At 42.3% G+C, this 27,058-nt stretch overlaps 2 protein-coding genes across 2 annotated transcripts in view; one reads left to right on the top strand and one right to left on the bottom strand.

Annotated features, from left to right (window-relative positions):
* Nucleotides 1-27,058, bottom strand: part of LOC132825933 (tyrosine-protein kinase ABL1-like) — a 245,649-nt gene that overhangs the window by 6,657 nt on the left and 211,934 nt on the right. The gene's annotated exons all lie outside the window — the stretch shown is intronic.
* exosc2 (exosome component 2) lies at nt 582-19,698 on the top strand. Its single transcript, XM_060841141.1, has 9 exons — nt 582-727; nt 3,675-3,776; nt 8,903-8,948; nt 14,997-15,086; nt 16,022-16,087; nt 16,841-16,909; nt 17,866-18,042; nt 18,557-18,685; nt 19,570-19,698. Exons 1-9 carry the CDS (start codon nt 612-614, stop codon nt 19,648-19,650), a joined length of 876 nt encoding a protein of 291 aa, XP_060697124.1. The 5' UTR covers nt 582-611; the 3' UTR covers nt 19,651-19,698.

The following is a 27,058-nucleotide window of genomic DNA, read 5'->3' as shown; positions in this document are numbered from 1 at the left end:
AAATTAAAAGAACTGTGTAACTCGGTGCTTCCAAATAAACCTGTTAAACTATAACCTGGTGTTGTGTGATTTTTGTTTAACTTTGTACACCCCAGTCCAACCCCGCACCTCCAAATCATGTGTAACTCGCTGCTGTACAGTTGACGAGATCAGCATCACTTTTACAAATGGCGAAAGCTGGATTTTACAAACAAAATGCGAGAAATATCTGACGAAAACGTGTGGAAGTGAAACGTTAATTCTGTGTATCTTTTCATTATTTCCATTTTTGTTTATTTCCGACTTCCAGTGTTAGGAATTCAGTTACATAAACAACGCCAGCATTAAAGATGGCGAAGTTAAAAATCACACAACACCAGGTTATAGTCCAACAGGTTTAATTGGAAGCACAGTAGCTTTCGGAGCTTCCAATTAAACCTGTTGGACTATAACCTGGTGTTATGTGATTTTTAACTTTGTACACCCCAGTCCAACAGCAGCATCTCCAAGTGGTGCTTAGCACGGGAGATCCTTTGCCGATCATACCCGGCGGCTGATGCCAGTTCGCCAATAGTAAAGATGGCGGCGATCATTATAAGTGGTGACTGCAGGATGGTGTGCCAGTAACAAATATGGCGGTGGACATTCGGTTGGCGATGGCGCGAAAGCGTGTCTTTTTACCGGTGGAGGTCGGTAAACATCTGGTATCACCGGGCGACACTATCACTACCGACACCGGTTTCATGAGGTAAAACTAACTAAAAAATGAGGTAACGTGCTGTTTTAAAACGTGACAGCGGTATCCAGAGGCGAGGAAATCCATGTGTGGAGACTGTGCACCTTCGGCCTACAGATTGATACCATTTTATTAACGTTCAGTGACTGAAAACCGTTCAAATTCGGATTTCCTTAAATAGAATTAGATGGCCACCATTAATTCAGCCTCGACACCAGACATCCAAGTGATATTTGGGAAACTCAGCAGGTTTCTCCAAGCATCTATGGAGAGAGAGAGAGAGAGATCCAATATGACCATTGCTCCAGGATGTAAAACTTTAACTTTTTCTCTCCACAGATGCTGCCAGACCTGCTGAGTTTCTCCAGCATTTTGTCTTTGTTCCAGATTCCCAATATCCGCAGAATTTTTGACTTTTATTCTTATTTACCACGCCTCTTAGTAACTGAGCAGGTCTCATCTGTGTCTTAATGACGAAGGAGCAGTGATTCCAAATAAACCTGTTGGACTATTACCTGGTGTTGTGTGGTTTTTAACTTTTAAAACTAAGGATGCTGCAGAATATGTAAAGCAAAAAAGAAATATTAGTTTGGAAACTTCCAGTTTAGGTATCAGGAAAGACAAAACAGACAGAAGGTGAATTGTATTGGACTTGAAATGTGAACTCTTACTCTCTGCCAAGTTTTACCAGCACTGTTTTTATTTCTGAATTCCAACATTCACAGTGGATGCAAGAGTATCATTGTCTAGTGCCAATCTCTTGCTTTTTCCCAATTCTTGCACATTACTTTATCTAAATGCCCCCTTTATCTCTATGCCCCCTTGAATGCTTCAGCTGAACTTGCTGCCTCCACATTCCCAAACAGTACATTCCATGCTCTGACTACGCGCTGTCTGAAAACCTCTTTTCCTCACTTTGTTCTTGTTTTCTTTCGCAGGTCACTTGAAATCTATGCTTTCTTGTTCTTGTTCCTTTCAAAAATGGGAACAATTTCTTCTTATCTACCCTCTTCAGCCTGCTCTTGATTTCAAAAACCTCTACCAAATCTCATTTCAGCTGCTTTCTCTCCAAGGAAAATAGTTCCAATGTCTCTAGTCTGTCCTTGTTAATGATGCTCCTCATCCGTGGAAGTGTTCTTGCAAACTGCTTATGCATTCTCGCTCATGCGTTCATATCCTTCCTAAAGTGGCACCCAGCTAAGATCCAACAAGTATCTTATATACATTAACAGAGTTTGGATAGATAGATAGATAGTTATAAGGGTGACTTAGTTTCACCCTGAGTTGGCTTTCTTTGATTGTTGATATTTCAACACTTGCTGCAATACAAAATAAATGCAATTATTAATAAAATAATTGGCACAGTGGTCAGCACTACTGCTGCTTAGTGTCATGGACACAATTCCAGCCTTGGGTGATTGTATGGAGTTTGCATGTTTGCTGCATGGGTTTCTGCCAGATGCTCCAAATTCCTCCAACAGTCCAAAAAACATGTAGCTGAGCTGGATTAACCATAATAAATGTGGGGTTACTGGGATATGATGGGGGTGTGGGAATGTTCTTCAGAGGGTTGATGTAGATGTAATGGGCCAAATGGCACCTCTCCACACTGTAGTGATTGCAGGAAACTTTAGTTTTGAGGTTTTGACCATCAGCAATTGATACTGGTAAACCTGCCACAGCTATTCTACAACCTCAAAAGCGAATTTCCAGTTGGACTATCCTGCATTGTATACAATCTCAAAAGCGGTGGTGACATGCGTTTAATTGATCTTGGGTTTTGACATGTGCTCAAGATTATTTTTGAAAAGGTTTTTCAAACTTTTTTTACAATTGCTATATTAGGAGATATAGAGAGGAAAAGAGTCATCACATGTCTTTACAGTATTGGCTTCTGTGCTCTGATTTTTACTTGCACTTTGCCTGACATTTCTGAACACCGCATTTGGAGACTTGGAGAAAGTGAGGACTGCAGATGCTGGAGGTCAGAGTTGAGAATGTGGCGCTGGAAAAGCGCAGTAGGTCAGGCAGCATCCAAGGAGTAGGAGAATCAACGTTTCAAGCATAAGCCTGACTTGCTGTGCTTTACCAGCACCACACTCTCTATTTGGAGACTTGGCTCAAGGCTAACCTCTTAACCTTCCTTTTCAGGTAATACTGCTTGCTTCAACAAATCTATTAAGATGTTTCTTTTTAATGTTCTGCCCTGTTAGCCAGCAGTGCACATTTTGGCCCTTATTGCACCCATGCAACAGTGTCAGTTGCTCAGGTACATCAATTTTATTTTGTGAAAACCACCAGAGAATAAACAAAGTTGCATCCAGAGTGTATTACCACAACTCAATTTTTAGCGTAACATAAAACTCAATATCAATTCACCATATGGCAAGTGACATATCCATTGGGAATCAGTGACCTACAAAGTGTATGAGAGGGGTCTGTTTGATACAGAGAAGTTATCTGAAGTGGGCATGATATTTAAAATCAAAGGAGGAGAAAGTGAAGTCTACAGAATCTGGAGAGTCAAGTGCTGACAAGAGCACGTCAAATCAGGCAGCATCTGAGGAGCAAGGAAGTCAATGTTTCAGGCATAACCCTTCTTCAGACTGACAGCCAGCCCTGAAGAAAAGTTATGTCCAAAAGTCGATTCTCTTGCTCCTCAGATGCTGCCTGACTTTGTGCTTTTTCAGTGCCACACGTTACCAACTCTTTAAAATTAACGCCATGGTAATTAGAAGTTAGGAAACACTAAATATAGCAGATGGTTGTCCAGCTAATAACTTTTAAATCTGAGATTGATATGTTTGTTCTAGCCAAAAGATACAATGTTGACAGAAGTAGACAAAAAAATCAAATTCAGTGCTGAATGTTTTTGTTTTGAAAAGATTTCCATTCGCCTGCTTTGGGTGTGTAACCTTTTGGTGTACTTTCATTACAATATATGTCTTGTCTTTTCCAGAGGTCATGGTACCTACATGGAAGATGACAAACTAATTGCATCAGTTGCTGGAGCTGTGGAAAGAGTGAACAAGTTGATATGTGTCAAGCCACTTCAAACCAGGCAAGTCCTGAACATTTACTGTCTGTGCATTTGGTTAACAAGCAAAGAGCAAATCTTAAAACCGATTTTGATTCCCTTTCATAACCAGTGGTTGTATTAAAATCTGAAAGAAGATGCCACTCGTGCCCCACCCCCATGATTCTTTCAGTAGGGCTCATGTTTAAACATCTACCCAGCATTGCATCTACCCAATAATGAGGAAAATTACTCAGGTATAATCTGTGCATAGAAAGCATGACAAACCCAACCAGACCAATTACTGCCCAATCGGTCCGCTCTCGATCATTAGTAAAGTGATGGAAGGGTCATCAACAGTACTGTCAAACAGCACCTGCTCATTACTAACCTGCTCAGTAATGCCCAGCTTGAGTTCCACCAGGTCTACACAGCTCCTGACTTCATTATAGCCTTGGTTCAAACATGGTTAAGAGCTGAACCGGTTTTGTGAAAATTCGCACCTAGAAACCCTAGCCACTTCCCCCTATATCAAAGAAATCTCGGAAATGACTTCCAGACTACTCGGACCTCCTGGCATTATGGTAGCCCACAAACCTACCAACACAGTAAAACAGCAGCTATTGACCTTAAAATACCTTATACAGACAACAAGCAAAACAAGTGTAATTTACAAAATACCTTGCAAGAACTGTAACCAACACTACATTGGACAAACAGGCAGAAAACTAGCCACCAGGATATGTGAACATCAACTAGCCACAAAAAGATATGACCCGCTATAACTGGCATCCTTGCATACAGATGAGGAAGGACACCACTTTGACTACGACAACACATCCATCCTAGGATAAGCCAAACATAGAGAGAGAGAGAGACACACACACACACACATCTAGAAGGATAGAGTTCCAGTTGGAATGCTATCAGCAAACAGATCAATTTGGTCCCCATCTACCACCCTCTGAGAAAAAGACCAGGAAATGACATCACCAACTCAAGGAAACCTATACACCTAAATAGAACATGGGTCATAACACCAGCGCTTCACTGGAGACTCACTGATGGTATTACTTTGTATGGTGATGAAATGTCTGAAAACGAACCTTCCAGCTTAGCGAGTAAACTTTCATCAAAAAGAGCTAAATTCCAGAAGTGAGGTGAGAGTGATAGCCCTTGATATCAAGGCTGCATTTGATCAAGTGTGGCGTCAAGAAGCACCAGCAAAACTGTAATCCATGGTTATTTGGGGGCAAACTCTAGCGGTTGAAATCATACCTGCCACGTAGGAAGATGGTTGTGGTTGTTGGGGGTCAGTCATCTCCGCTCCAAGACATCTCTGCAGGAGTTCCTCAGGGTGGTGTCCTAGGCCCAACTGTCTTCAATTGTTTCTTCAGTGAACTTCCTTCCATTATAAAGTCAGAAGTGGGGATATTTGCTAATGATTGCGCAATGTTCAGCACCGTTTGTAACACCTCAGATACTGAAGTAGTCCATTATAGAATCCTCACAGTGTGGAAACAGGCCATTTGGCCCAACAAGTCCATACTGATTCTCCGCAGCGTATCCCACTCAGACCCATTTCCCTACCCTATTACTTCTCTTTCCAATCCTCCCACTTCCTCCAAACCAAAGGAGTTGCCATGGGCCCCAGCTATGCTTGCCTCTCCGTAGGATATGTGGAACAGTCCATCTTCCGCAACTACATTGGCACCACCCCCTACCTTTTCCTCTGCTACATCGATGACTGTATCGGTACTGCCTCGTGCTCCCACAAGGAGGTTGAACAGTTCATCCACTTTACCAACACCTTCCACCCTGACCTCAAATTCACCTGTACTCAGACTCCTCCCTCCCCTTCCTAGACCTCTCCATTTCTATCTCGGGCGACCGAATCAACACGGACATCTACTATAAACCGACTGACTCCCACAGCTACCTAGACTACACCTCCTCCCACCCTGCTCCCTGTAAAAACGCCATCCTATATTCCCAATTCCTTCGTCTCCGCCGCATCTGCTCCCAGGAGGACCAGTTCCAATACCATACAGCCCAGATGGCCTCCTTATTCAAGGACCGCAGATTCCCCCCAGACGTGATCGACGATGCCCTCCACCGCATCTCCTCCACTTCCTGCTCCTCCGCCCTTGAGCCCCGCTCCTCCAACCGCCACCAGGACAGAACCCCACTGGTTCTCACCTACCACCCCACCAACCTCCATATACAGCGTATCATCCACCGTAATTTCCGCCACCTCCAAACGGACCCCACCACAAGGGATATATTTCCCTCCCCTCCCCTATCAGCGTTCCGGAAAGACCACTCCCTTCGTGACTCCCTCGTCAGGTCCACACCCCCCCCACCAACCCAACCTCCACTCCCGGCACCTTCCCCTGCAACCACAAGAAATGCAAAACTTGCGCCCATACCTCCTCCCTTTCTTCTCTCCAAGGCCCCAAGGGATCCTTCCATATCCGCCACAAATTCACCTGCACCTCCACACACACCATCTATTGCATCTGCTGCGCCCGATGTGGCCTCCTCTGAATTGGGGAGACACTTTAACTCCCCCTCCCACTCCACCAAGTCATGCAGGTCCTTGGACTCCTCCATCGCCAGACCATAACAACACGACAGTTGGAGGAAGAGCGCCTCATCTTCCGCCTGGGAACCCTCCAACCACAAGGGACAAACTCAGATTTCTCCAGTTTCCTCATTTCCCCTCCCCCCACCTTGTCTCAGTCGAATCCCTCGAACTCAGCACTGCCTTCCTAACCTGCAATCTTCTTCCTGACCTCTCCGCCCCCACCCCACTCCGGCCTATCACCCTCACCTTGACCTCCTTCCACCTATCACATCTCCATCGCCCCTCCCCCAAGTCCCTCCTCCCTACCTTTTATCTTAGCCTGCTGGACACACTTTCCTCATTCCTGATGAAGGGCTTATGCCCGAATTGTCGAATTTCTGTTCCTTGGATGCTGCCTGACCTGCTGCGCTTTTCCAGCAACACATTTTCAGCCCTACCCTATTACTATACATTTCCCAGGAGCAATGCACCTAACTTACATACCCTGGAATACTGTGGGCAATTTAGCATAGCCATTTCACGTAACCTGCACATCTTTGGACTGTGGGAGGAAACTGAAGCACACAGAGGAAATCCACGCAGACATGGGTAGAATGTGCAAACTCCACACAGTCACCTGAGGCTGTAACTGAACCCGGATCCATGACGCTGTGAGGCAGCAATGCTAGCCACCTAAAGTCAGCGTTCAAATATAACAAGATCTGGTTGATATCCAGACTTGGGCTGACAAGTGGTAAGTAACTTTCGTGCTACATAAATGCCAGGCTATGACCATCACCAATAAGAGACAATCTAACCATTGCCCCTTGACATTCAAAGGTGTTGCCATCATTGAATCTCCCACTATCAACATCGTGGAGATTATCATTGACTAGAAACTCATTGGACTCACCACACAAACACAGTTGCTATAGTAGCAGGTCAAAGGCAAGGAATACTGTAGCAAGTAACTCATTCCAACTCCCCCAAAGCCTATCCACCATCTACAAGGTACAAGTCAGGAGTGTGAGGGAATACTCCCTACTTGCCTGGATGACTGCAGTCCCAACAACACTCAAGAAGCTTGATATCATCCAGGGCAAAGCAGCCTGCTTAATTGGTACCATATCTACAAGCATTCAATCCCTCTACCGCTGACACTCAGTAACAGTAGTGTGTACGATCTACAAGATGCACTGCAGAAATTCACCAAAGATCCTCAGACAGCACCTTCCAAACTGATGACCACTTCCACCTAGAAGAACAAGAGCAGCAGATATCTGGGAACACCACCACCTCCAAGTTTCCCTTAAGCCACCCATCATCCTGACTTGGAAATATACTGCTGTTCCTTCACTGTCACTAGGGCAATATCCTGGAATTCCCTTCCTATTGGCATTTTGGGTCGACCCACAGAAACTTCAAGAAGGCAGCTCACAATCACTTTCTCAATGGACAGCTGGGGACAGGGCAGTAAATACTGGCCAGCCAGTGACGCCCACATCCCACAAATGAATAAATACATTTTTAAAAAAAATCAGTGATAACATGGTGGCACCTCCAGCATTACACACCATTCACTGGCAGTCCAGTGAGGGTATTGGAGGAGCCGGTGTTGGACAGCTACCTGATGAAGGAGCAGCACTCCGAAAGCTAGTGCTTCCAAATAAACCTGCTTAACATAGAATGGGTCAGTGTAGAAGGATCAGGACTTGAGCCCACAATCTTCTAACTTGCAAGTGACATTGCTAGCTCAAGGCATATTACAAGTACAAAGCTTCTTTGGGGGCCATGGTCTATATACAGCTGTTTATGGGTGACTAACTGTATCAAATTTTGTTTTCACTAGTTTGGGATGCAGGATTTTTCTGGTGAGCTGAAAATTGAAACACTAAAGTTTCATCCAATTGACTGCGAAAGCCATAAACCCATGACTTTGTGACAATTTAGAAGAGCTTTGTATTTGAACCGGAAACATAAAATGACTATGATTACAAAACTTAGAACATCACAAGATGTTTCTCAGGAACATAATGAGATACAATCTGCAACTAAGCCAAAGAAGAGGCTGTTAGAGCAGTGACAGATATTTGATCTGAGAGAGAGAGATTATTTTAAGCAATTAATGAAAGTGCAAATATCAAAATACATTTGGTTCACATTTGTTGATCTGTTTTCTATCACTGTCATGTGCCAGCAGCAAAACAGTTGCTTTGGTTGTGTTTTCACTTGTGGAGGTTCACTTCTGTTGTGATTAGTTTACTTTTAAATGTTCTTTGTTTTTCTAAATCTGACTGCATGGCTTTTTTTTTAAGCAACATCTTAAAAGAGGAGAGTGGTGGAGAGGTTTCAGAAGGTAAATCTGGATTTGAAGGGCTAGATGGGTGAAGGCATAGGCAGCATTGGTGGGACATAAGGAACAGGGGACTATGTCAGAGTCCACATCTGGTAGAATGTGGAATTCCTGGGCTGAAGTAGTTTAGAGTTGGGAAGGGTATTTAAACACAAAAAATGGAAAATTTAAACTTTACATTGCAGTGGAAGCCAGTATATGTTGTCAAATACAGTCTATTAATTCTGTCAATTTGAATTCTTATTTCATTAGATATAACGGGGAAGTTGGGGATGTCGTTGTGGGCAGAATCACAGAGGTAAGTTTTTAAAATCACCCGGTTTGTTTCAAGTTACAGAACTGGGGACACAATAGAGAAGTGATCATGACACTGCACTAGTAATTCCAAAGCCATATTAAGAATTTGGGGACGTAGGGGTATGGTTCAAATCCCACTTCAGCAAATGGTGGAATTTTTTAAGTTAAGTGATAAATCCAGGAACTACCATCAAATGTTGCCATAACCCATCTGCCTCACTAATGTCCTTTCAGGAAAGAAACCTGGCCTACATCAATTTAGTAAGTTGACTCTTGACTGCCATCTGAAATTGCCCAGCAAGCCACTTGAGTCACAGGCAACAAATGCTGACCATGTCACTGACACCCACATCCTATGAAAGAATTAAGAAACTAAACTTAACATTTCAAACACAGGTATCCTTTAATAAATTGAGAGAACTGCTGTACTGTTTTAGCGACTGGGAAGACAATGCACTTGAAACTCTTTGTTTGCCCTGTTTTAATTGATTAGCTTCATCCAAAAACAACCTGCATGATAATAAGATACCTAACTAGCATTGAGATACTAATTTGAAATTTTATGCACACATTTGACAATGAAATGAGTGGACCTTATTACTGGAACTGTGATGTGCTGTGTATTTAACATGGCGATGGGATTTAGCAAAACCTGACCCCGGAAAATTGTTCTGCATGGGGAAGAGATTTAAAAACCAGGGAATCACAACTAAGAAGAGCATCCTGATAAAGGCTATTACTTTCGGTGTAGACAAGAATGACATTACAAGGCAAGGATGGTGAAGTTAAATCAAAAAGAATGTATTGAAAGATGCAATAAGATTTAGAAATATTGATTTTGTTGGGAATATATCTTATGTTGGAATATATTTTGTGTGACTGGGTCTAGTTACTTGTGAGTGCATATTTGTGATTGAACTCAACAGTCTTTGCCAGCCAGTGAAAAATTTGTGAAACACCTTTTATTTTGTGAACCAAGCTACCTCCACAAATTCCATACATCCCTGCATATATTCTCTATTCCATTAACTGGCCTTAACTTTGATTCAAAGAACTTATAATGTTGTTTATCACAAAGAGAATGAAGTTTAAAAGCATAGATTATTTTAACAGATATGTGGAATATTGGTCAGTATTAGTGGTGTTATCGCTTAACTAATAATCCAGAAACCCAGACTAATGTTCTGGGGACCTGGATTCGAATCCCGCCACGCCTGAATTCAATAAAACAAATCTGGAATTAAGAATCGACTGATCACCATGAAACCATTGTCAATTGTCGGAAAAACCTATCTGGATCACTAATGTCCCTTTCAAGAAGGAAATCTGCCATCCTTACCTGATCTGGCTTATGTGTGACTTCAGAGCTACAGTAATGCGGTTGACTCTCAGCTGCCCTCTGACCTAGCAATTTGTATTGATACAACTGATACAACTCAGTTGTATCAATCGCTAGAAAGTCACGAAGAAATGAAACTGGACGGACCACCTGGTATCAAGCTTGGAACTGGAAAAGGTAGTGGCAAAACACAAACAGCCCTGCCAACCATGCAAAGTCCTCCTTACCAACATCTGGAGGCTAGTGCTGAAATTGGGAGAGCTGTCTCACAGACTAGTCAAGCAACAGCCTGACATCCTCATTCTTACTGAATCATACCTTACAGGTAACACCCCAGATGCCACCTTTACCATCCCTGGATATGTCCTATCCCACCAGCAGGACAGACCCAGCAGAGATGACGGCACAGTGGGATACAGTCAGGAAGGAATTGCTCTGGCAGTCCTTAGCATTGACTCTGGACTCCATGAAATCTCATGGCTTCAGGTTAAACATGGTCAAGAAAACCTCTTACTGGTTACCACGTACTGTCCTTTTTCAGCTGATGAATCCATATTCCTCCATGTTGAACAACACTTGGAGGAAGCACTGAGGGTGGTAAGGGTGCAAAATATACTCTGGGTGGGGACTTCAATATGTTCATCTCCAAGAGTGGCTCCGCAGCAGCATTACTGATCGAGCTAGTCGGGTCCTAAAGGATATAACTGCTCGACTGGGTCTGCGGCAGTTGGTGAAGGAACCTTCAAGAGGGAAACACAAACTTGACCTCATCCTTACTAATCTGCCAGCTGCAGAAGCATCTGTCCATGACAATCTAGGTAAAAGTGACCATCACACTGTCCTTGTGGAGACAAAGTCCTGCCTTCACATTGAGAATAACCTCCATTGTGTTGTGTGTCATTATCATCGTGCTAAATAGGACAGACTTCAAACCGATCTAGCGGCTCAAGACTGGGCATCCATGAGGCGCTGTGGTCCATAAACAACAGCAGAACTGTACTCCAGCACAATCTGTAACCTCATAGCCTAATATATCTCCCACTCAGCCGTTACCATCAATCCAGGGGATCAACCCTGGTTCAATGGATAGTGCAGGAGGCCAGGCCTAAAAATGAGGTGTCAACTTGGTGAAGCTACCAAACAGGACTATTTGCGTGCCAAATGGCATAAACAGCAGGTGGTAGACAGAGCTGAGGATCCCACAACCAACAGATTAGATCGAAACTCTGCAGTCCTTTCACATCCAGTTGTGAATGGTGGTGGACAATTAAACAATTTACTACAGGGATAGGCTGCACAATTATCCCCATCCTCAACGATGGAGGAGCCCAGCACATCAGTGCAAAAGATAAGGCCGATGCATTCGCAACGATCTTCAGTCAGAAGTGTCAAGTGGATGATCCATGTCGGGCTCCTTCAGTGCATCACAGATATCCGTCTTCAGCCAATTCAGTTCACTCCATGTGATCTCAAGAAATGGCTGGAGACACTGGATACTGCAATGGCAATGGGCTTTGGTAACATTCCGGCAATAATACTGAAGACGTGTGCTGCAGAACTTGCTCCCCCTAGCCAAGCTCTTCCAGTACAGTTATAACACTGGCATCTACCCAACAATATAGAAAGTTGCCCAGGTATGTCCTGCACACAAAATGCAGGACAAATCCAACCCGGCGAATTACTGCCCCATCAGTCTACTCTCAATCATCAGCAAAGTGATGGAAGGGGGTCATCAACAGGGCTATCAAGCAGTACCTGCTCACCAACAACTTGCTTTGTGACATCCAGTTTGGGTTTCCCCAGGGTTACTCAGTTCCTGATCTCATTACAGCCTTGGTTCAAACATGGACAAAAGAGCTGAATTCCAGAGGGGAGGGGAGGGGAGGTGAGAGTGACAGCCCTTGACATCAAGGCCGCATTTCACTGAGTATGGCATCAAGAAGCCCTGACAAAATTGGAATCAATGGGTATCAGGGGGCAAATACTCCGCTAGTTACCTGGCACAAAGGAAGATGGTTGTGGTTGTTGCTGGTCAGTCATCTTAGCTTCAGGACATTTCTGCAGGAATCCCTCAGGGTAGTGTCGTAGGCCCAACAATCTTCAAATGCTTCATCAATGACCTTCCCTCCACCATAAGGTCAGAAGTGGGGATTTTCGCCAATGATTGCACAGTGTTCAGCACCATTCGTGCATCCTCTGATACTGAAGCACTCTGTGCTCAAGTGCAACAAGATCTGGACAATATCCAGACTTGGGCTGACAAGTGGCAAGTAACATTTGCTCCAGACAATGACCATCGCTAAGAGGCAGTTTAATCAATGCCCTTTGACATTGAATGGTATTGCCATCACTGAATCCCCCACTGTCAACACCCTTGGGGTATCATTGACTCAGTGATCTCTCAGAAACTCAACTGGACTCACCACATAAACACACTGGCTATAAGAGCAGGTCAGAGACTAGGGATACTGCGGCAAGTAATTCACCTCCTGACACCCCAAACTCTATCCACCATCTGCAAGGCACTGATCAGGAGTCAATGTTAAAAATCACACAACACCAGGTTATAGTCCAACAGATTTCATTGGAAACACTAGCTTTCGGAGCGCTGTTCCATCATCAGGTTCCACAACCTTCTGAGGAAGGAGCAATGCTCCAAAAGCTAGTGTTTCCAATTAAACCTGTTAGACTATAACCTGGTGTTGTGATTTTTAACTTTGTACATGCCAGTCCAACGCCAGCATTCCCTAAATCAGGTCAGGACTGTGATGGAATATACTTGCCTGGATGCTGCAGCTTCAACAACACTCAAGAAGCTTGACACCATCCAGGACAAATCAACCCACTTGATTGGTACCACATCTCCATTCAATCCCTCCACCACCAGCACTCAGTAGCAGCAGTGTGTACTATCTACAAGATGTACTGCAGCAATTTGCCAGAGATCCTTAGACAGCACCTTCCAAACCCACCACCACTTCCAAGTAGAAGGACAATGGCAGCAGGTACTTGGGAACACCACGACCTGCAAGTTCCCCTTCAAGCTGCTCACCACCCTGATTTGGAAACACATTGCTGTTCCTTCAGCCATTGGGTCAAAATCCTGGAATTCCCTCCCTCTGGTATTGTGGGTCAACCTGCAGCAAGTGGGCAGCAACTATTCAAGAAGGCAGCACACCACCGCATTCTCGAGGACAAATAGGATTTGGGCTATCAATGCAGGCATCCCAAATTGCCCAGAGTCCAGTTTAAATTCAACCACCAGGTCTGGAGTTACATGTCACCCTCACCTGGTCTGGGCTACAGGTTTTCTTCCCTCAAGGATATTAGTGAACCAGATAGTTTTGTTACCTAATTCCAGATTGAATTCAGATTCTACCATCCACCGTTGTGGGATTTGGAACCAGGTTGCCAGAATGTTGGTTCTCTGAATTAATATTCTGGTGATTGACACTTGACAGGTGGATATTGAAAGGGTTTTATGGGAGAGAGTGGAACTAGGGAATGCAGCTTAAAAATCAGTGTCTCCCATTTAAGAATAGGGAATTTTTTTTTTCTCTCAAAAGGTTGCAAGGCATAGAGTTTTGCAGTATGGAAACAGACTCTTTGGTCCAACCTGTCCATACCGATCAGATATCCTAAACTGATCTAGTCTCATTTGGCCCATTTGCCTCTAAACACTTGTTATTCATATGCCCATCCAGATGCCTTCAAATGTTGTAATTGTACCAGCCTCCACCACCACCTCTGGCAACTCATTTCCTTCCACTCACCACTCGCTGTGTGAAAAATATGCCTGTCAGGTCCTTTTTTAAATCTTTCCCCTCTCACCTTAAACCTATGCCCTCTAGTTCTGGACTTCCTTACCCTGGGGAAAAAGACCTTGGCTGTTCAGCATTTTCATGACCCTCATGAATTTATAAACCTCTACAAAGTCACATGTCAGAGGCTGATGCTCCTCAGGCCCCCACCATTAACTGTACAAGTCCTGCCCTGGTTTGCCTTACCAAAATGCAACACGTTGCATTAATTTTAATTAAACTCTATCTGCCATTCCATAGCCCATTGGCGCATCTGATCAACGTCCTGTGTACTCCGAGATAAACATCTTCACTGTCTACCACACCACCTATTTTGGTGTCATCTGCAAACTTAGTCACCGTACCTCCTGTATTCATATTCAAATCATTCTGTGGAACTCTCGACCCTAGAGAATGGTGCAGGTGAGGTCATTGAGTATTTTTAAGGCAGAGGTAGATAAACTGTTACACACCAATTTCTTTGTTAGTCATTAGGACAAGTTGGGAATGTGGAGCTGTGACTACAGTCAGATCTGTCATGATTTTATTGTCTAGTTGAGCAGGTCAAGTGACTGGCTTACTCTTAAATGATATTTTTACTATTGATAGCTGTCTGTTTAAGCATGGGACCCCTTTCTCACTGTCATTCAGCAACCAATTAATGCCTGTCCTCTGTCTTAATTTAAAAGTATTTTTGCTTTAATTTTCCTACTAATCTCTCATTTTGTCTCAGCACAATGTGAAGTGCTTTACTATCTTTCTCTGCATGCAAGATATCTTGCTGCTATAAAGAGCTGATTGATGTTAATTTTCCTGTTGATATTTTTTAAGAATCCTTTGGCCTGAAGAACGGTAGAGGCTGAATTTGAGTCATACAGCAATGTAACTGAACCTTCCTGAACAATTATAGGTGCAACAGAAGCGATGGAAAGTGGAGACCAACTCCAGACTGGACTCGGTACTGCTTCTATCATCTGTTAACCTTCCTGGAGGTGAACTGGTGAGTCAAGGAAAAATACTTCAATTTCTGTAGCACTTTTCAGACTCTCATGATGTCCCACCATGCTTTACAGTTGATGGAATATAATTGTGTTGGAATGCCCAGAACTTGGCAGTCACTTCAGATGAAGCAATCTGCTGTTTATCAGCCGTGTGATATTAACTGGATAATCTGTCTTGGTGATGTTTGTAGGACAGATATTGTCCAGAACACTCCTAAGCCATCTTCAAATTACTGAGGTGGGATATTTTGGGAGGGCAGATAAGGCTTGGGTTTATTACTAATCTGAAAGACGGTGATCCAGTTCAGCCCCGTCAACATGGATTTTTATTCCGACATTTCTGGAGTGGAATATGCTATGAACTGTGGATGCTGTGCAGTTCAGTGAAGACGAGCAAGCAACCCAGATATCATAGAATCCTTTCAGTGTGAAAACAGGCCCTTCAGCCCATCAAGTCCACACCGACCCTCTGTAGAGTAACCCACCCAGACCTATTCCCCTACCCTGTTACCCTATATTTTGCCCCTAACTAATGCACCTAATCTACACATCCTGAACACTATGGGCAGTTTAGCATGGCCAGTTCACCTAACTTGCACGCCTTTGGATTGTGGGAGGAAACCGGAGCACCCGGAGGAAACCCACAAAGACACTGGGAGACTGTGCAAACTCTATACAGACAGTTGCCCGAAGCTGAAATCAAACCTGGGATCCTGGCACTATGAGGCAGCAGTGCTAACCACTGAGCCACCGTGCTGTCCCATACTCTTTATATATCTCTTTCTATTCGTCTTTAATTTGGTCAGGACAATGGGTTCAGACTTGCTTCTTAATCCAAGACTGTCTTAAATGTTGTGTGAGGGTTATCAGTGCTGAAGCAGGCTACTTGTCCAAATATTTCTCATCATCTTACATAACCTTTGACTACTTACAGAGAAGAAGATCTGCAGAGGACGAACTGATGATGAGGGATTATCTGCAAGAAGGAGACTTGATCAGTGTATCCTTTTTTTAAACTGAGTAACAGAGTTCTTGGGGCAGTTCCCTTGATGGGGCACTCCTGGAGAGATGTGACACTGCTCAGTAAGTTATGGACCTGGATGCTTCATTTTCCTGTTCAGTTTAGATGAGCAGCACGTTGCGACTGCAGGATACAATATCTCCCGAGCTGCTGTTTGCCAGAAATGCCTGATTAGCTAGATAGGGAATAGAATCTTTTTCAGACCTTAAAGAGCTTTTGCTCAATGGGAAATGGGTTATGGAAAACATGCTAATTTAAGAAATGCATAAATATTATTGAAATCAGTTCATTCTAAGAAGAGGACAGCTTTGTTTATTTTCAAACCGATTTTAATTTATTTTCTCCTCAATCCTACCTGCGAACTTAGTACAGAGGAAAAGTCTCAGATTAATGCTACACGTAAGTGACATTAGCTTTCTGTTGCCAATTTGTCCTTGTGTCTTATCTATCTCTCTGGTGATCACTAATGAGAGACTCCATTGGGAAGAGAGAGAAAATGTAGAATTATTGAAAAGATTTCAACACAAGTGAAAGTGACTTCCATCGGTGAATATTGTCTGGCTGAACCAATAATGATGTCATTTGAATCCTTCAATATCAAATGTAGCATCCACAAGAACAAGAGGAAGTCGTTCATTGCTCAAATCTGTACCACCGTTCAGTTAAATTATGATCTGATCAGCACCTTTTAATTTCTTTACATGTTGTTGACTTTCCTAAGCACATATTCAGGCAGAGGTACAGGCTGTGTTTGCAGATGGTGCTCTGTCCTTGCACACCAGGAGTCTGAAGTATGGCAAGGTAAGACAACTTCTAATGCTTCTTTCTCAATTTTGAAGAAAGAAATTCAGGTATTTAAAAGCTTGTATTCACGTAGCACTTTTTACTTTAGTAAAACCCTTGTCAAGTTACTTCACTGGAGTGATATGGAGATATTGGGGCAAGTGATCTAGAACTTGGTCAAGAAAGGATTTAAATAGGGAGAGCAATCTCGGGAAGCAATTCTAGTCTTGGGGCCCAGGCAGCTGAAAGCATGACAATTGATGGTGGAGCAATGACATTTGAGGATTCATAGAAGGCCTGCCTTGGAGGAGTGCAGATATCTTGGAGGGTTGTAGGGCTGAGGGTCTTCAAGATGGGAAGGGACAAGGCCTGGAGACACTGAATGCAAGGCAGAAATTTTAACATTGAGGTATTTCTGGATTGGAAACCAGTATAGGTCAGCAAGTACAGGAGCATTAGCTGCAGTGCAGTGATTTTTGGATGATCCCCCACACTTCTGTTGTGTAAAATGCCCATTTGATTTCCCATAACGTACTGGGCATGTACACAGCCAATAATTGGAATGGATCAGATCTGAGGTGATTAAAATGAATCAGAAGTGACAAGTGGAAAAGAATTCTGCAGTTCAGTGGTTAGGATTTGCATTGAATGGTTTGACAGTGAGGTGGGTGAATACACATTCTAGTATAGGCTTTAATTGAGTAAATAATTGAAGGAGAAATATTTGCAGGTTTACTGGGAAAGCAGATTTAAGTTGAATGCTCTTTGCATGTGTCGTAGACTTGATGCAGAAATTGTATACAGGGAGCCTTTTCTATGAAGCTTGATTGGTGCTTTAAATTGGTTTCAGGGGTCCCAGTGTAACAACAACTTATAGTACTCCTGTATTTTACATTGATGTTGGAACTTTCCATTGTGCAAAGGAGACTCCTTATCCATTTTCTTTCTTCTTCAACTTTAATCTCTTCGGTCAGCTGGGCCAGGGAACGTTGGTCCAGGTATCCCCTTCACTCGTAAAACGCCGCAAGACTCACTTTCATAACCTGCCCTGTGGAGCTGCCATCATCCTGGGGAATAATGGCTACATCTGGATTTATCCATTTACTGAGCAGAAGGACGATGAGGCAGGAGGATTTGTGACGAACCTGGAGGTGAGGAACCAAGTTCGTGCTGAAGGGTTGGGGGTGAAAGTTGGAGTTTGGAAGATGGAGAATCTTATTGAAACTTTAAGAGGGAACTTGACACAGTGGATGGTGAAAGGATGTTTCCCCTTGTAGAAGAGACTAAAACTAGGCGATACAGATGAACATGAGAGGCATTCAACACTGAAATTACTAGAATTTGTCCTTATGGAATTTTTCTCCCCAGATAATGGTAGAGACAGAGTTCTAGATTTAAATCAGAGTTACTCATTTAAGACAGACGAGGTGATTCTTTCTTGAGGGTTGAGACTTTGTAATTCTTGAAGTAGAGTCTTAAGTATTTTTTAAAGACAGATCCTTAACAAACAAGGGCCTTGAAAATGTTTGGGGTGATGATCAGAAGAATGGTGTTGTTAAATGGTGCATGCTTAAGGGGTCAAGTGGCTTTCTCCTATTCCTAACTTGCATATTTGTATGTCACACAATAGTAATGGCATTGCTCCTGCTTTTGTTTCTGATCAAGCCAGTTCCTTTATCAGACAGAGAGGTGATCTCACGACTCCGCAATTGCATCATTGCTCTGAATATTCACAAGCTGTTGCTGTATGACACCAGCATTCTGTATTGCTATGAAGCTTCAATGCATCAACAGGTAACGTTTCTGAAATGGAGCAGCTATGAAGGATCTGAAATTTAAAACAAAATCTTTGCATTTGTTTCTTGGTTGGAGAAAGTTGAGTCTAATTTCTGCACATCTATTGTCAGTTTTCATTCTTTCTGGCTTAAAGTTACTGAGATAGTACTGTTTAAATACTTAATACCCTTACTTCAAATGTCATTTTAAATAATATTATGAATGTATGTGCTACATTAAAAGCAGCACTTGTAGTAATGTAGGATGGATACACATATGCATAATCAGTCATTGTAATTTATAGATTAGAACTATGTACAAATTTATTTCCTGATAGAGAAGTTACTGTCTGCCAGTAGTTGACAAGGGAGAATACATTTTAAATGTTCCTGAGTAGGGGTGGCCACAGTGGGTAGTACTGTTCCCTTTCAGTGCCAACGACTAGGTTTGATTGCAGTCTTGGGTGACTGTTTGGAATTTGCAACTTTTCTCCATGTCTGCATGGGTTTCCAATTTCCTCCCACATTCCAAGGATTGGTTGCAAAAAAAACCCCTCCGAGATTATGGGGCTGGGGTATGGGGTTTGAGAGGCACTTCAAAGGGTCAGTGCAGGCTTGATAAGCCAAATGGCCTCTTTTCTGTGCTGAAGGGGTTCTATGATTTTATGTATCTGTTTTATTACACATCAGTAATTTTTTTTTGGGCTGTTTTTATAAACCATAAAAGTTTTTGCTTGATCAGGTATATCCAGCTCCCTAAGAGATTGAGCATTTTTATCTTGCATTGGTTTGCATCCAGCAAGGTTTGTGATTACCTGATTTTAAGATTTTTACCACTGAAACAAAGATGTGTTCACTAAGTATAAGGTCTATATGCCCATGTTGTTTTTGATCTTATTACAGATCAAAGATATTCTGAAGCCGGAAATAATGGAAGAAATAGTGATGGAGACAAGACAACGTCTAATTGATCAGGAGGGATAAGGGCTTTTTTCACTGTAATATTTTGAATAAAACTTTACAATAATCTGGCTTTGTCGATGATTCATAATATGTGACGCTTGTCTAATGAGCCAACAACATCTTTCATTTATAACAGTTACTTTAACATTCCAATGTCCCAAGATGCTTCACAAAGCTTTATCAAAATGTATTGCCACCAGCTCCAAAGGAATACAAGATAAATGATAAAACCTCAGCTATAGACAGATTTTTAAAAATATATCTTAAAAAGAGGAGGTGCTGAGTGAGTTACTACAGTGCACTGTGTATGTGGTGAATGGGTTGCCAATCAAGCTGGCTTTCTCTTTTCATATCTCCTACCTGCTGAATAACTTGTTTAAATTTCCCCCAAATTCACTAATCTGTCATCCTTTGTGTTGGAGCTAAATGTAAATAGTTTGGTTTCAAAAATCCCATCATCACTACATCCTCTCCCCAAAATATAAGCTATTCCGACCTTAAAAGCAGGTCAAAGACCATCATAAGTGTGTGTGTGGTGGTGGTGGGGGCGGTGGAATGTATTAATCTGTAATTGTTATTAACACAAAGTTCTCACTGCCAGAAGTCTCCAGTTCTGTATACTTGCTGGGGAGGTTCAAGCAAAGGGCTGAAGAAGGTAAACAACTGGACATTTTTACATTCTCAGTTGATCTTGGAATACTGGCTGGTTTAGAAGAGACTAAGGTTCAATGGTGTTTTAAGATGGTCCAACCTGACGCTCAATGGCTAAAGCAGCTGTGTGACTACTATAAGTTTTCAGAGTGAACATGGGAGCTGTACCAGGAGAATTGGCAGAATCTGAGGGTGCTGGAGTCAGGAACGTCAACGCTGGGAGCGGCTGAAGGAGCAGGAGCCTGAAAGTGCAGTTGTGACTTGGGAAAGAGTTGTTACTGGGGCTGACTTTGGGGCTGTCAGTTGAGGGATAAAAGGAAATGACTTTGCTTGTGAAAGGCATCACCACCAATGGCCAGCCTATGGATCTCACTCACTATTTCAACACATCTGATGGTGAAGCTCAATACTAAATCCCAATGAGGACTAGACATGGTAGATGCAGGGAGGATGGTCCCAATGGTGCAGTGACAGTCTGAGGATTCAGGGTAGACCATTTAGGACAGAGGCATTTCTCCACCCAAAGCATGGTGAGCCCATGGAATTCACTACCACAGGAAGTAGTTGATGCCAAAACATTGAATGTATTCAAGAGGCAGCTAGATATAACACTTGGGGCGAATTGGATCAAAGCTTATGGGAAGAAAGCCAGACTAGGCAACTGAGTTGAATGATCGGTCATGATTGTGATGAATGGCAGAGCAGGCCAGAAGGGTTGAGTGGCCTCCTCCTGCTTCGATGTTTCTGTTAGGAAATTGAGTCAATATTAGACAATCATCCATATGATTCTGCATAGTTAGTATACAGACCAGGTACAGTCTCTATTTTTGTCACTTGGCCAAGTAAGTAACTTCCATAAATGATGTTTTGCAAATAACAATTTTGTTGTCCCTTCTTAGCTTTCCATTCCCCAAAAGCAATGAGCAATTAGTTTGTGCTAATGAGGCACATAAAGTAGATATTTCCCACGTAATGCAGAACAAGCATCCAGATGAGATATGGTACTTGCGTTAGGGCTGACGTCGGCTGCCTTTACAGTTCTTGTTGCCACCCTCCAGGCAATGGGTTACAAACATTGCTTGGTGTGTTAAATTCTGATTATTGCTTCACCATTCAGTTGCTCATACTGCTGTCATCTAGACATACCAGCACAAAGTATTTCTGCACAAGGAAATTTCATAACTTTTGACATTTATTTAACCTTCTACAGGCTAAAGTTTGTGCCTGGCTTAATGTTTAAAAGATGAAATCCTAAAGTAATTCAAAAAGTGAAGTGAATACAAATCCCAAACAGAAGGCAGTAATGATTAGAATCACACGAGAGGAGACCACCCTTTTCTGCTCCAACATTTTGAAAAAATTACTCCTACTTCCCTACAAATACTTTTTATTTGTTCATGGGATGTGGGAATCACTGGTTAGGCCTGCAATCATTACCCATTCCTCATTATTCTGGAGAAGATAAATGTCAAGCTACTTTCTTAAAAAAGTAGCCACTGCAACCTTTGAGATTTATAGACAGCCAGAGGGCTATTAGAGGGAATTCCAGGGTTGTTGCTATCTTCCTTTTGTGCCGGGTACAGCTCCAACCATGGGAGAATGTTGCCCCCGATTCCCATTGCATCCACTTTTTCTAGGACTCCTTGATACCGTACTCAGGCGAATGCTATCCTGATGTCAAGGGCAGTCACTCTGAAATCACCTTTACAGTACAGCTCGTTTATCCATGACTGGACCAAGGGTGTAATGAGGTCAGAAGTAAAGTCTCACTGGTGGAACCCACAGAGTGCTGAGTAGATAATTCATTTTGATAGTGCAATCAACTGGCACTTCCGTGACCTATTACATTATTTTGCTGATTAGCAAGAATACATTGGTGGGACAGTAATTGGCCAGGTTGGATTTGTCCTTCTGCACAGGAGCAATTTTCTACTTTGCCAGTTAGATGCCAGTGTTGTAGCTGTACTAAAACAGCTTGACTAGGGGAATGGCTAGTTCTGAAGTACAAGTCTATTAATACTAATGCTAGAATGTTGTCAGTGCTCACATCCTTTGCAGTACCTCCTGCCTCCAGCTATTTCCAGTGAAGCAGATCCATTGAAGTTTGGCCTTCATGACTCAGGGACCACTCGAGATGGATCATGAACTCAGCCCTTCTTACTGAAGATGGATGTAAAGCTTCACTCTTGTCGTTTGCACTAGTGTGCCAGATTCCCCCATCATTGGGGATTGGGATATTTCTGAACTGGTAGTTTTATTGAGTGTTACCCATCATGTAGCAGAACTTAGATTTGTGGAAGATCAGGCAGGGAGCTTTCAAATCTTTAGTTTGTGTCAGCAGTAGTGAAACACTTCTCCCTGGAAAAGCAGCTCAAAACAACAACTACTCCAACTCTGGCTCCACCTGGAGAGAAAGACTGTCTTTTTCTGAGATCTCAATTACCATTCAATGTCTGCCTCTGCTTGAATGTAGTGCCTCTTTCAGACTTGCCAAAACCCATTCCCATGTAAAAGCCAATCTCTACTCTGTTTAAACAATGCCTTTCTCTGGGTTGGTGTGTCTGTAGGAATGTTTTGATCAAGGATCAGCCTACAATTAACCTCCAGGCCTGGCTGCGTTCTTTTCCTTTCACCACAAGCTGCTTCCCAAAGTCCACAAGTCATCTCCAGCTCACAATTCCCAATTCACAGCTTCATATTAAAATTGATAAAATGGACTCAGAGTCATACAACACAGAAACAGACCCTTCGGTCCGACTTGTCCACTAACAGTTTATTCCACTTGCGAACCATCCTGTGTGTGAAATAAGTTGCCCCAATTCCATTTGAAATCTTTCTCCAAGTTTTGAACTCCCCCACCTAGGGAAAAACCTTTGATATTCACCCTATCCACACCCCTCATGATTTTATAAACCTGAATAAGGTCACCCCTCAACCTCCTACGTTTCAGTAAAAAACTGTCCCAGCCTACCCAGCCTCTCCTTATAACTGAAACCCTCCAGTCCCAGCAACATCCTGGCACATCTCTTCTGAATCTCAAAATCCAATAACATCCTGCCCATAGTAGGGCCATCAGAAATGTCCATGGTATTCAAAAAGTGGCCTCATCAAAATTCTATAACAGGAGCAATATGACATCCCAACACCTTCATTCAATATCTGAGCAGTGAAGGTAGGCATGCTAAATGTCTTCTTTACTGCCCTGTCTATGTGTGATACAACTTTCAAAGAAATATGTACCTGAACGACTCAGTCTCTCTGTTTGACATCACCACCCAGGACCCTACCATTAATTGGATAAGTCCTGACCTTGTTTTTTTAAGCCAAAATGCAATACCTCACATTTATCCACTTAAACTCCATCTGCCACTCTTCAGCCCATTGACCCATTTGATCGAGATCCCCTTGTAATCTTAAATAATCTTCTTCACTGTCCACTATACCACCAATTTTGATGTAATCAACAAACTTCCTAAGTTCTCATCGGAATAAACGACAAACAAAAGTGGACCCAGCTCCAATCCCTGTGGAACACTGTTGGTCACAGGCCTCCAGTCCAAAAAAACAACCTCCCAATACCACCCTCTGTCTCCTACACCCAAGCCAATTTTACATCCAATTGGCAAGCCGTCCTGATCCAACTTTACTAACCAGTCTACCATGTGGAACACTGTCAAAAGATTTACTAAAGTCCACATAGACAACATCTCCCACTATGCCCTCAATCGTTTTGGTTATATTCTCAAAAAAACTCAAGCTTGTGAGTCATGATTTCTCAAACACAAAGCCATGCTGACTATCCCCTAAAAGGTCCTTGCCTCTCAAAATGCATGTAAATCCTATCTCTCAGAATCCCCTCCAATAATGTACCCACCACTAACAAGTCTATAGTTTACAGACTTCTCCTTTTCTAGCCTCCATTTCTTTCTCCACAATAAGACTGACACAAAATATTTATTTAGTATATCTCCCATCTCCTATGGTTTCACACAGATGATATCATTGATCTTTAAGGGTTCCTATTCTCTCCTTTGTTGCTTTTTTGCTCTTAAAAGTGCTTATAGAATCTCTTTGGATTATCCTTAACCTTATTTGCCAAGGCTATCTTGCCCTTCAGATTTCCCTCATGAGAATGCCCCTACTCTCCTTACACTCTTTATAAGATTCATTAGATTCCAGTTGTCTATACTGACAAATGCCTCCTGTTTTTGACCAAAGCTTCAATATCTTTTTCATCGGAGGCCGAGGGGTGACCTTATAGAGGTTTACAAAATTATGAGGGGCATGGATAGGGTAAATAGACAAAGTCTTTTCCCTGGGGTCAGGGAGTCCAGAACTAGAGGGCATAGGTTTAGGGTGAGAGGGGAAAGATATAAGAGAGACCTAAGGGGCAACTTTTTCACACAGAGGGTGGTACGGGTATGGAATGAGCTGCCAGAGGAAGTGATGGAGGCTGGTAAAATTGCAACATTTAAGAGGCATTTGGATGTGTATATGAATAGGAAGGGTTTGGAGGGATATGGGCCGGGTGCTGGCAGGTGGGACTAGATTGGGTTGGGATATCTGATCGACATGGACGGGTTGGACCAAAGAGTCTGTTTCCGTGCTGTACATCTCTATGACTCTATGCTCTCACAAGCCTTTCCCTTCACTCTAATAGAAACATACTTCCCCTGGACTCTAGTTATCTCACTTTTGAAAGCCTCCCATTTACCAGTCATTCCTTTAACTGTGATCAGTCTACTCCAGTCAACTTTCGAAAGTTCCCTTCTCACACTGTCAAAAATTTGTTTTCTTCCAATTAAGAATTTTAACTTTTGTACAAAGCCTATCCTTTCCACAACTGTATTAAAAAGAATAAAAATAATGAAATGTCAGTGAGAGTTCCAACAGTGTGGGTTCAATTCCTGTACCAGTCAAAAATGGTTAAACTCTTAACTGGTAAACGTATCAATCAGTCAGAAAGTTTACATATGGTTTTTTTGTACAATATTAAATCAATGCATTTCTTAAAAGGCAAACAGTGTTTTTATAGTCACTCTAGATGTACGACAACATTCATTCAACCTAATTGTTGTCACTAAAATGTTTAAAGTTGCCATCAATTCCTATGACTTTCCAGTTCTTATTAATAAGGAAGAAAATAAATTGAGAGATTCTATTACTCATTCCACAATAAAAAAAGACTGAATGAAGATTCTGCCTTCAATGAGTGATTCATTAAAGCATCAGAAAAACGTTCTTCGCAATTGAATGGCAGGATTCACCTGCCCTGAAGATACGCTAGTGGCTCTCGCCATTTAATATTCATCTTCCTGTAATCTGATATCTGTAATTTGTTAAAGGGTCTGTAATGATACCAGACTTGCTGTATCGCTGAGTATTTAAATACAGCAAACCACAGGTTAGAGAGATTCAGACTAGTCTGAGGAAACCTGATCAGCTTCATCCCAGGGACACCAAATCGTAAGTATTGTTTGAATATTTTATATACTGCATGTTGTATGTGAAGTAAGGTTAGGAATTATTCAAATTATTTAAGAAATTTACAAGATGCTTATTTAACAGAAATTTGAAATAACCAGTGATACGAAGCACTGCCAATATTGAAATGTAAAAACCAGCCTAGTCTCTGACTAACCAAACCTAAAAGTGTCAAGTCAAAGTTAAGTTATATCTAAGATAAATACTTGGTTGCAATATGTAAGATGTTATTATGATGTGCTCAGTTACAAAAGACTTTCATCACAAACAGATTTTAGACCTTGATTGGAAGCCAGGAATGTTACAACCTTCAGGCTAGGATTCTGAAATAAATTTGATTACTTAGTTACTTTAAATTTTCAAATAATGCATAGGAAAGGATCTTACTTGTCAAAGTTGCAAACTAATGCCTTACATTAGACAATTCAAAAATATTTAAATTCATCCAGAAAATCACTTAGAATTAAAATTTATATAAGATTTTTGTGATTGATCAAGGAGTTTGTAATTTTTACAAGTTTTCATCAATTAGGAATGTGGAGAGTTGATAACAAGATAATCATCCCTTATATACTGAAAGTTTGACATGGATCACTGTTAAATCAGGACATGAAATATATGCAATATGTGAATGTGATTACATCTACAATAAAAGACAAAAACTTGAAAAAACTCCACAGAGTCTGATATCCTGTTGCCAAGTTGCCCATTATTTATATGTGGAGAGTGACACTGACCCAGCTCCCTCAGCGCCAGCTCTCTGAGGGAACAGAACTTCTGATGTTCCTGTTTGTTTGTTTTTTTTTCTTTTTCTTTTTTTATATATAAATTAACCCCCACACTACCGCCTAACTGCGGTAGTGCTTATTTTTTCCCCAGCACCCATGGTGTGTGTGTGCAGATGTGAGACACAGTGAGAGACACAAAGTGCACAAATCTTGATTCAATTTCCACCACCAGGAATGCTCCTGTTTTATCTGTCAGCCAGGGCTCCCAGATTGGACCATGTTAACAGCCCCAATTGGGGGAGGGGCGGGGGGAGCAGGGGTTGATGTTGAGGTCCATCTGGCTGACCTTGTTACAATCATTACATTCTGTCCTCTCCCAGCCTGGTTTCAGAGGCCGTCTTCTCGGTTCTCCTGGGGATTTTTTGCACCAGGTCTGCTTCCTCTGATTCAGCTCAGGATATGGGTGGTGTGGACTGGACTAGAGCCCACTTCTTGCACACGGAGTGTACCGGAAGAAATTCTTCCGAGGTTTCTTCAATGCTAGATGGAGAGGGAGAACAGTCAGC

Source organism: Hemiscyllium ocellatum, chromosome 21, assembly GCF_020745735.1.
Source record: "Hemiscyllium ocellatum isolate sHemOce1 chromosome 21, sHemOce1.pat.X.cur, whole genome shotgun sequence".
Lineage (NCBI taxonomy): Eukaryota > Metazoa > Chordata > Chondrichthyes > Orectolobiformes > Hemiscylliidae > Hemiscyllium > Hemiscyllium ocellatum.
This window is presented reverse-complemented; position numbering and strand designations above follow the sequence as displayed.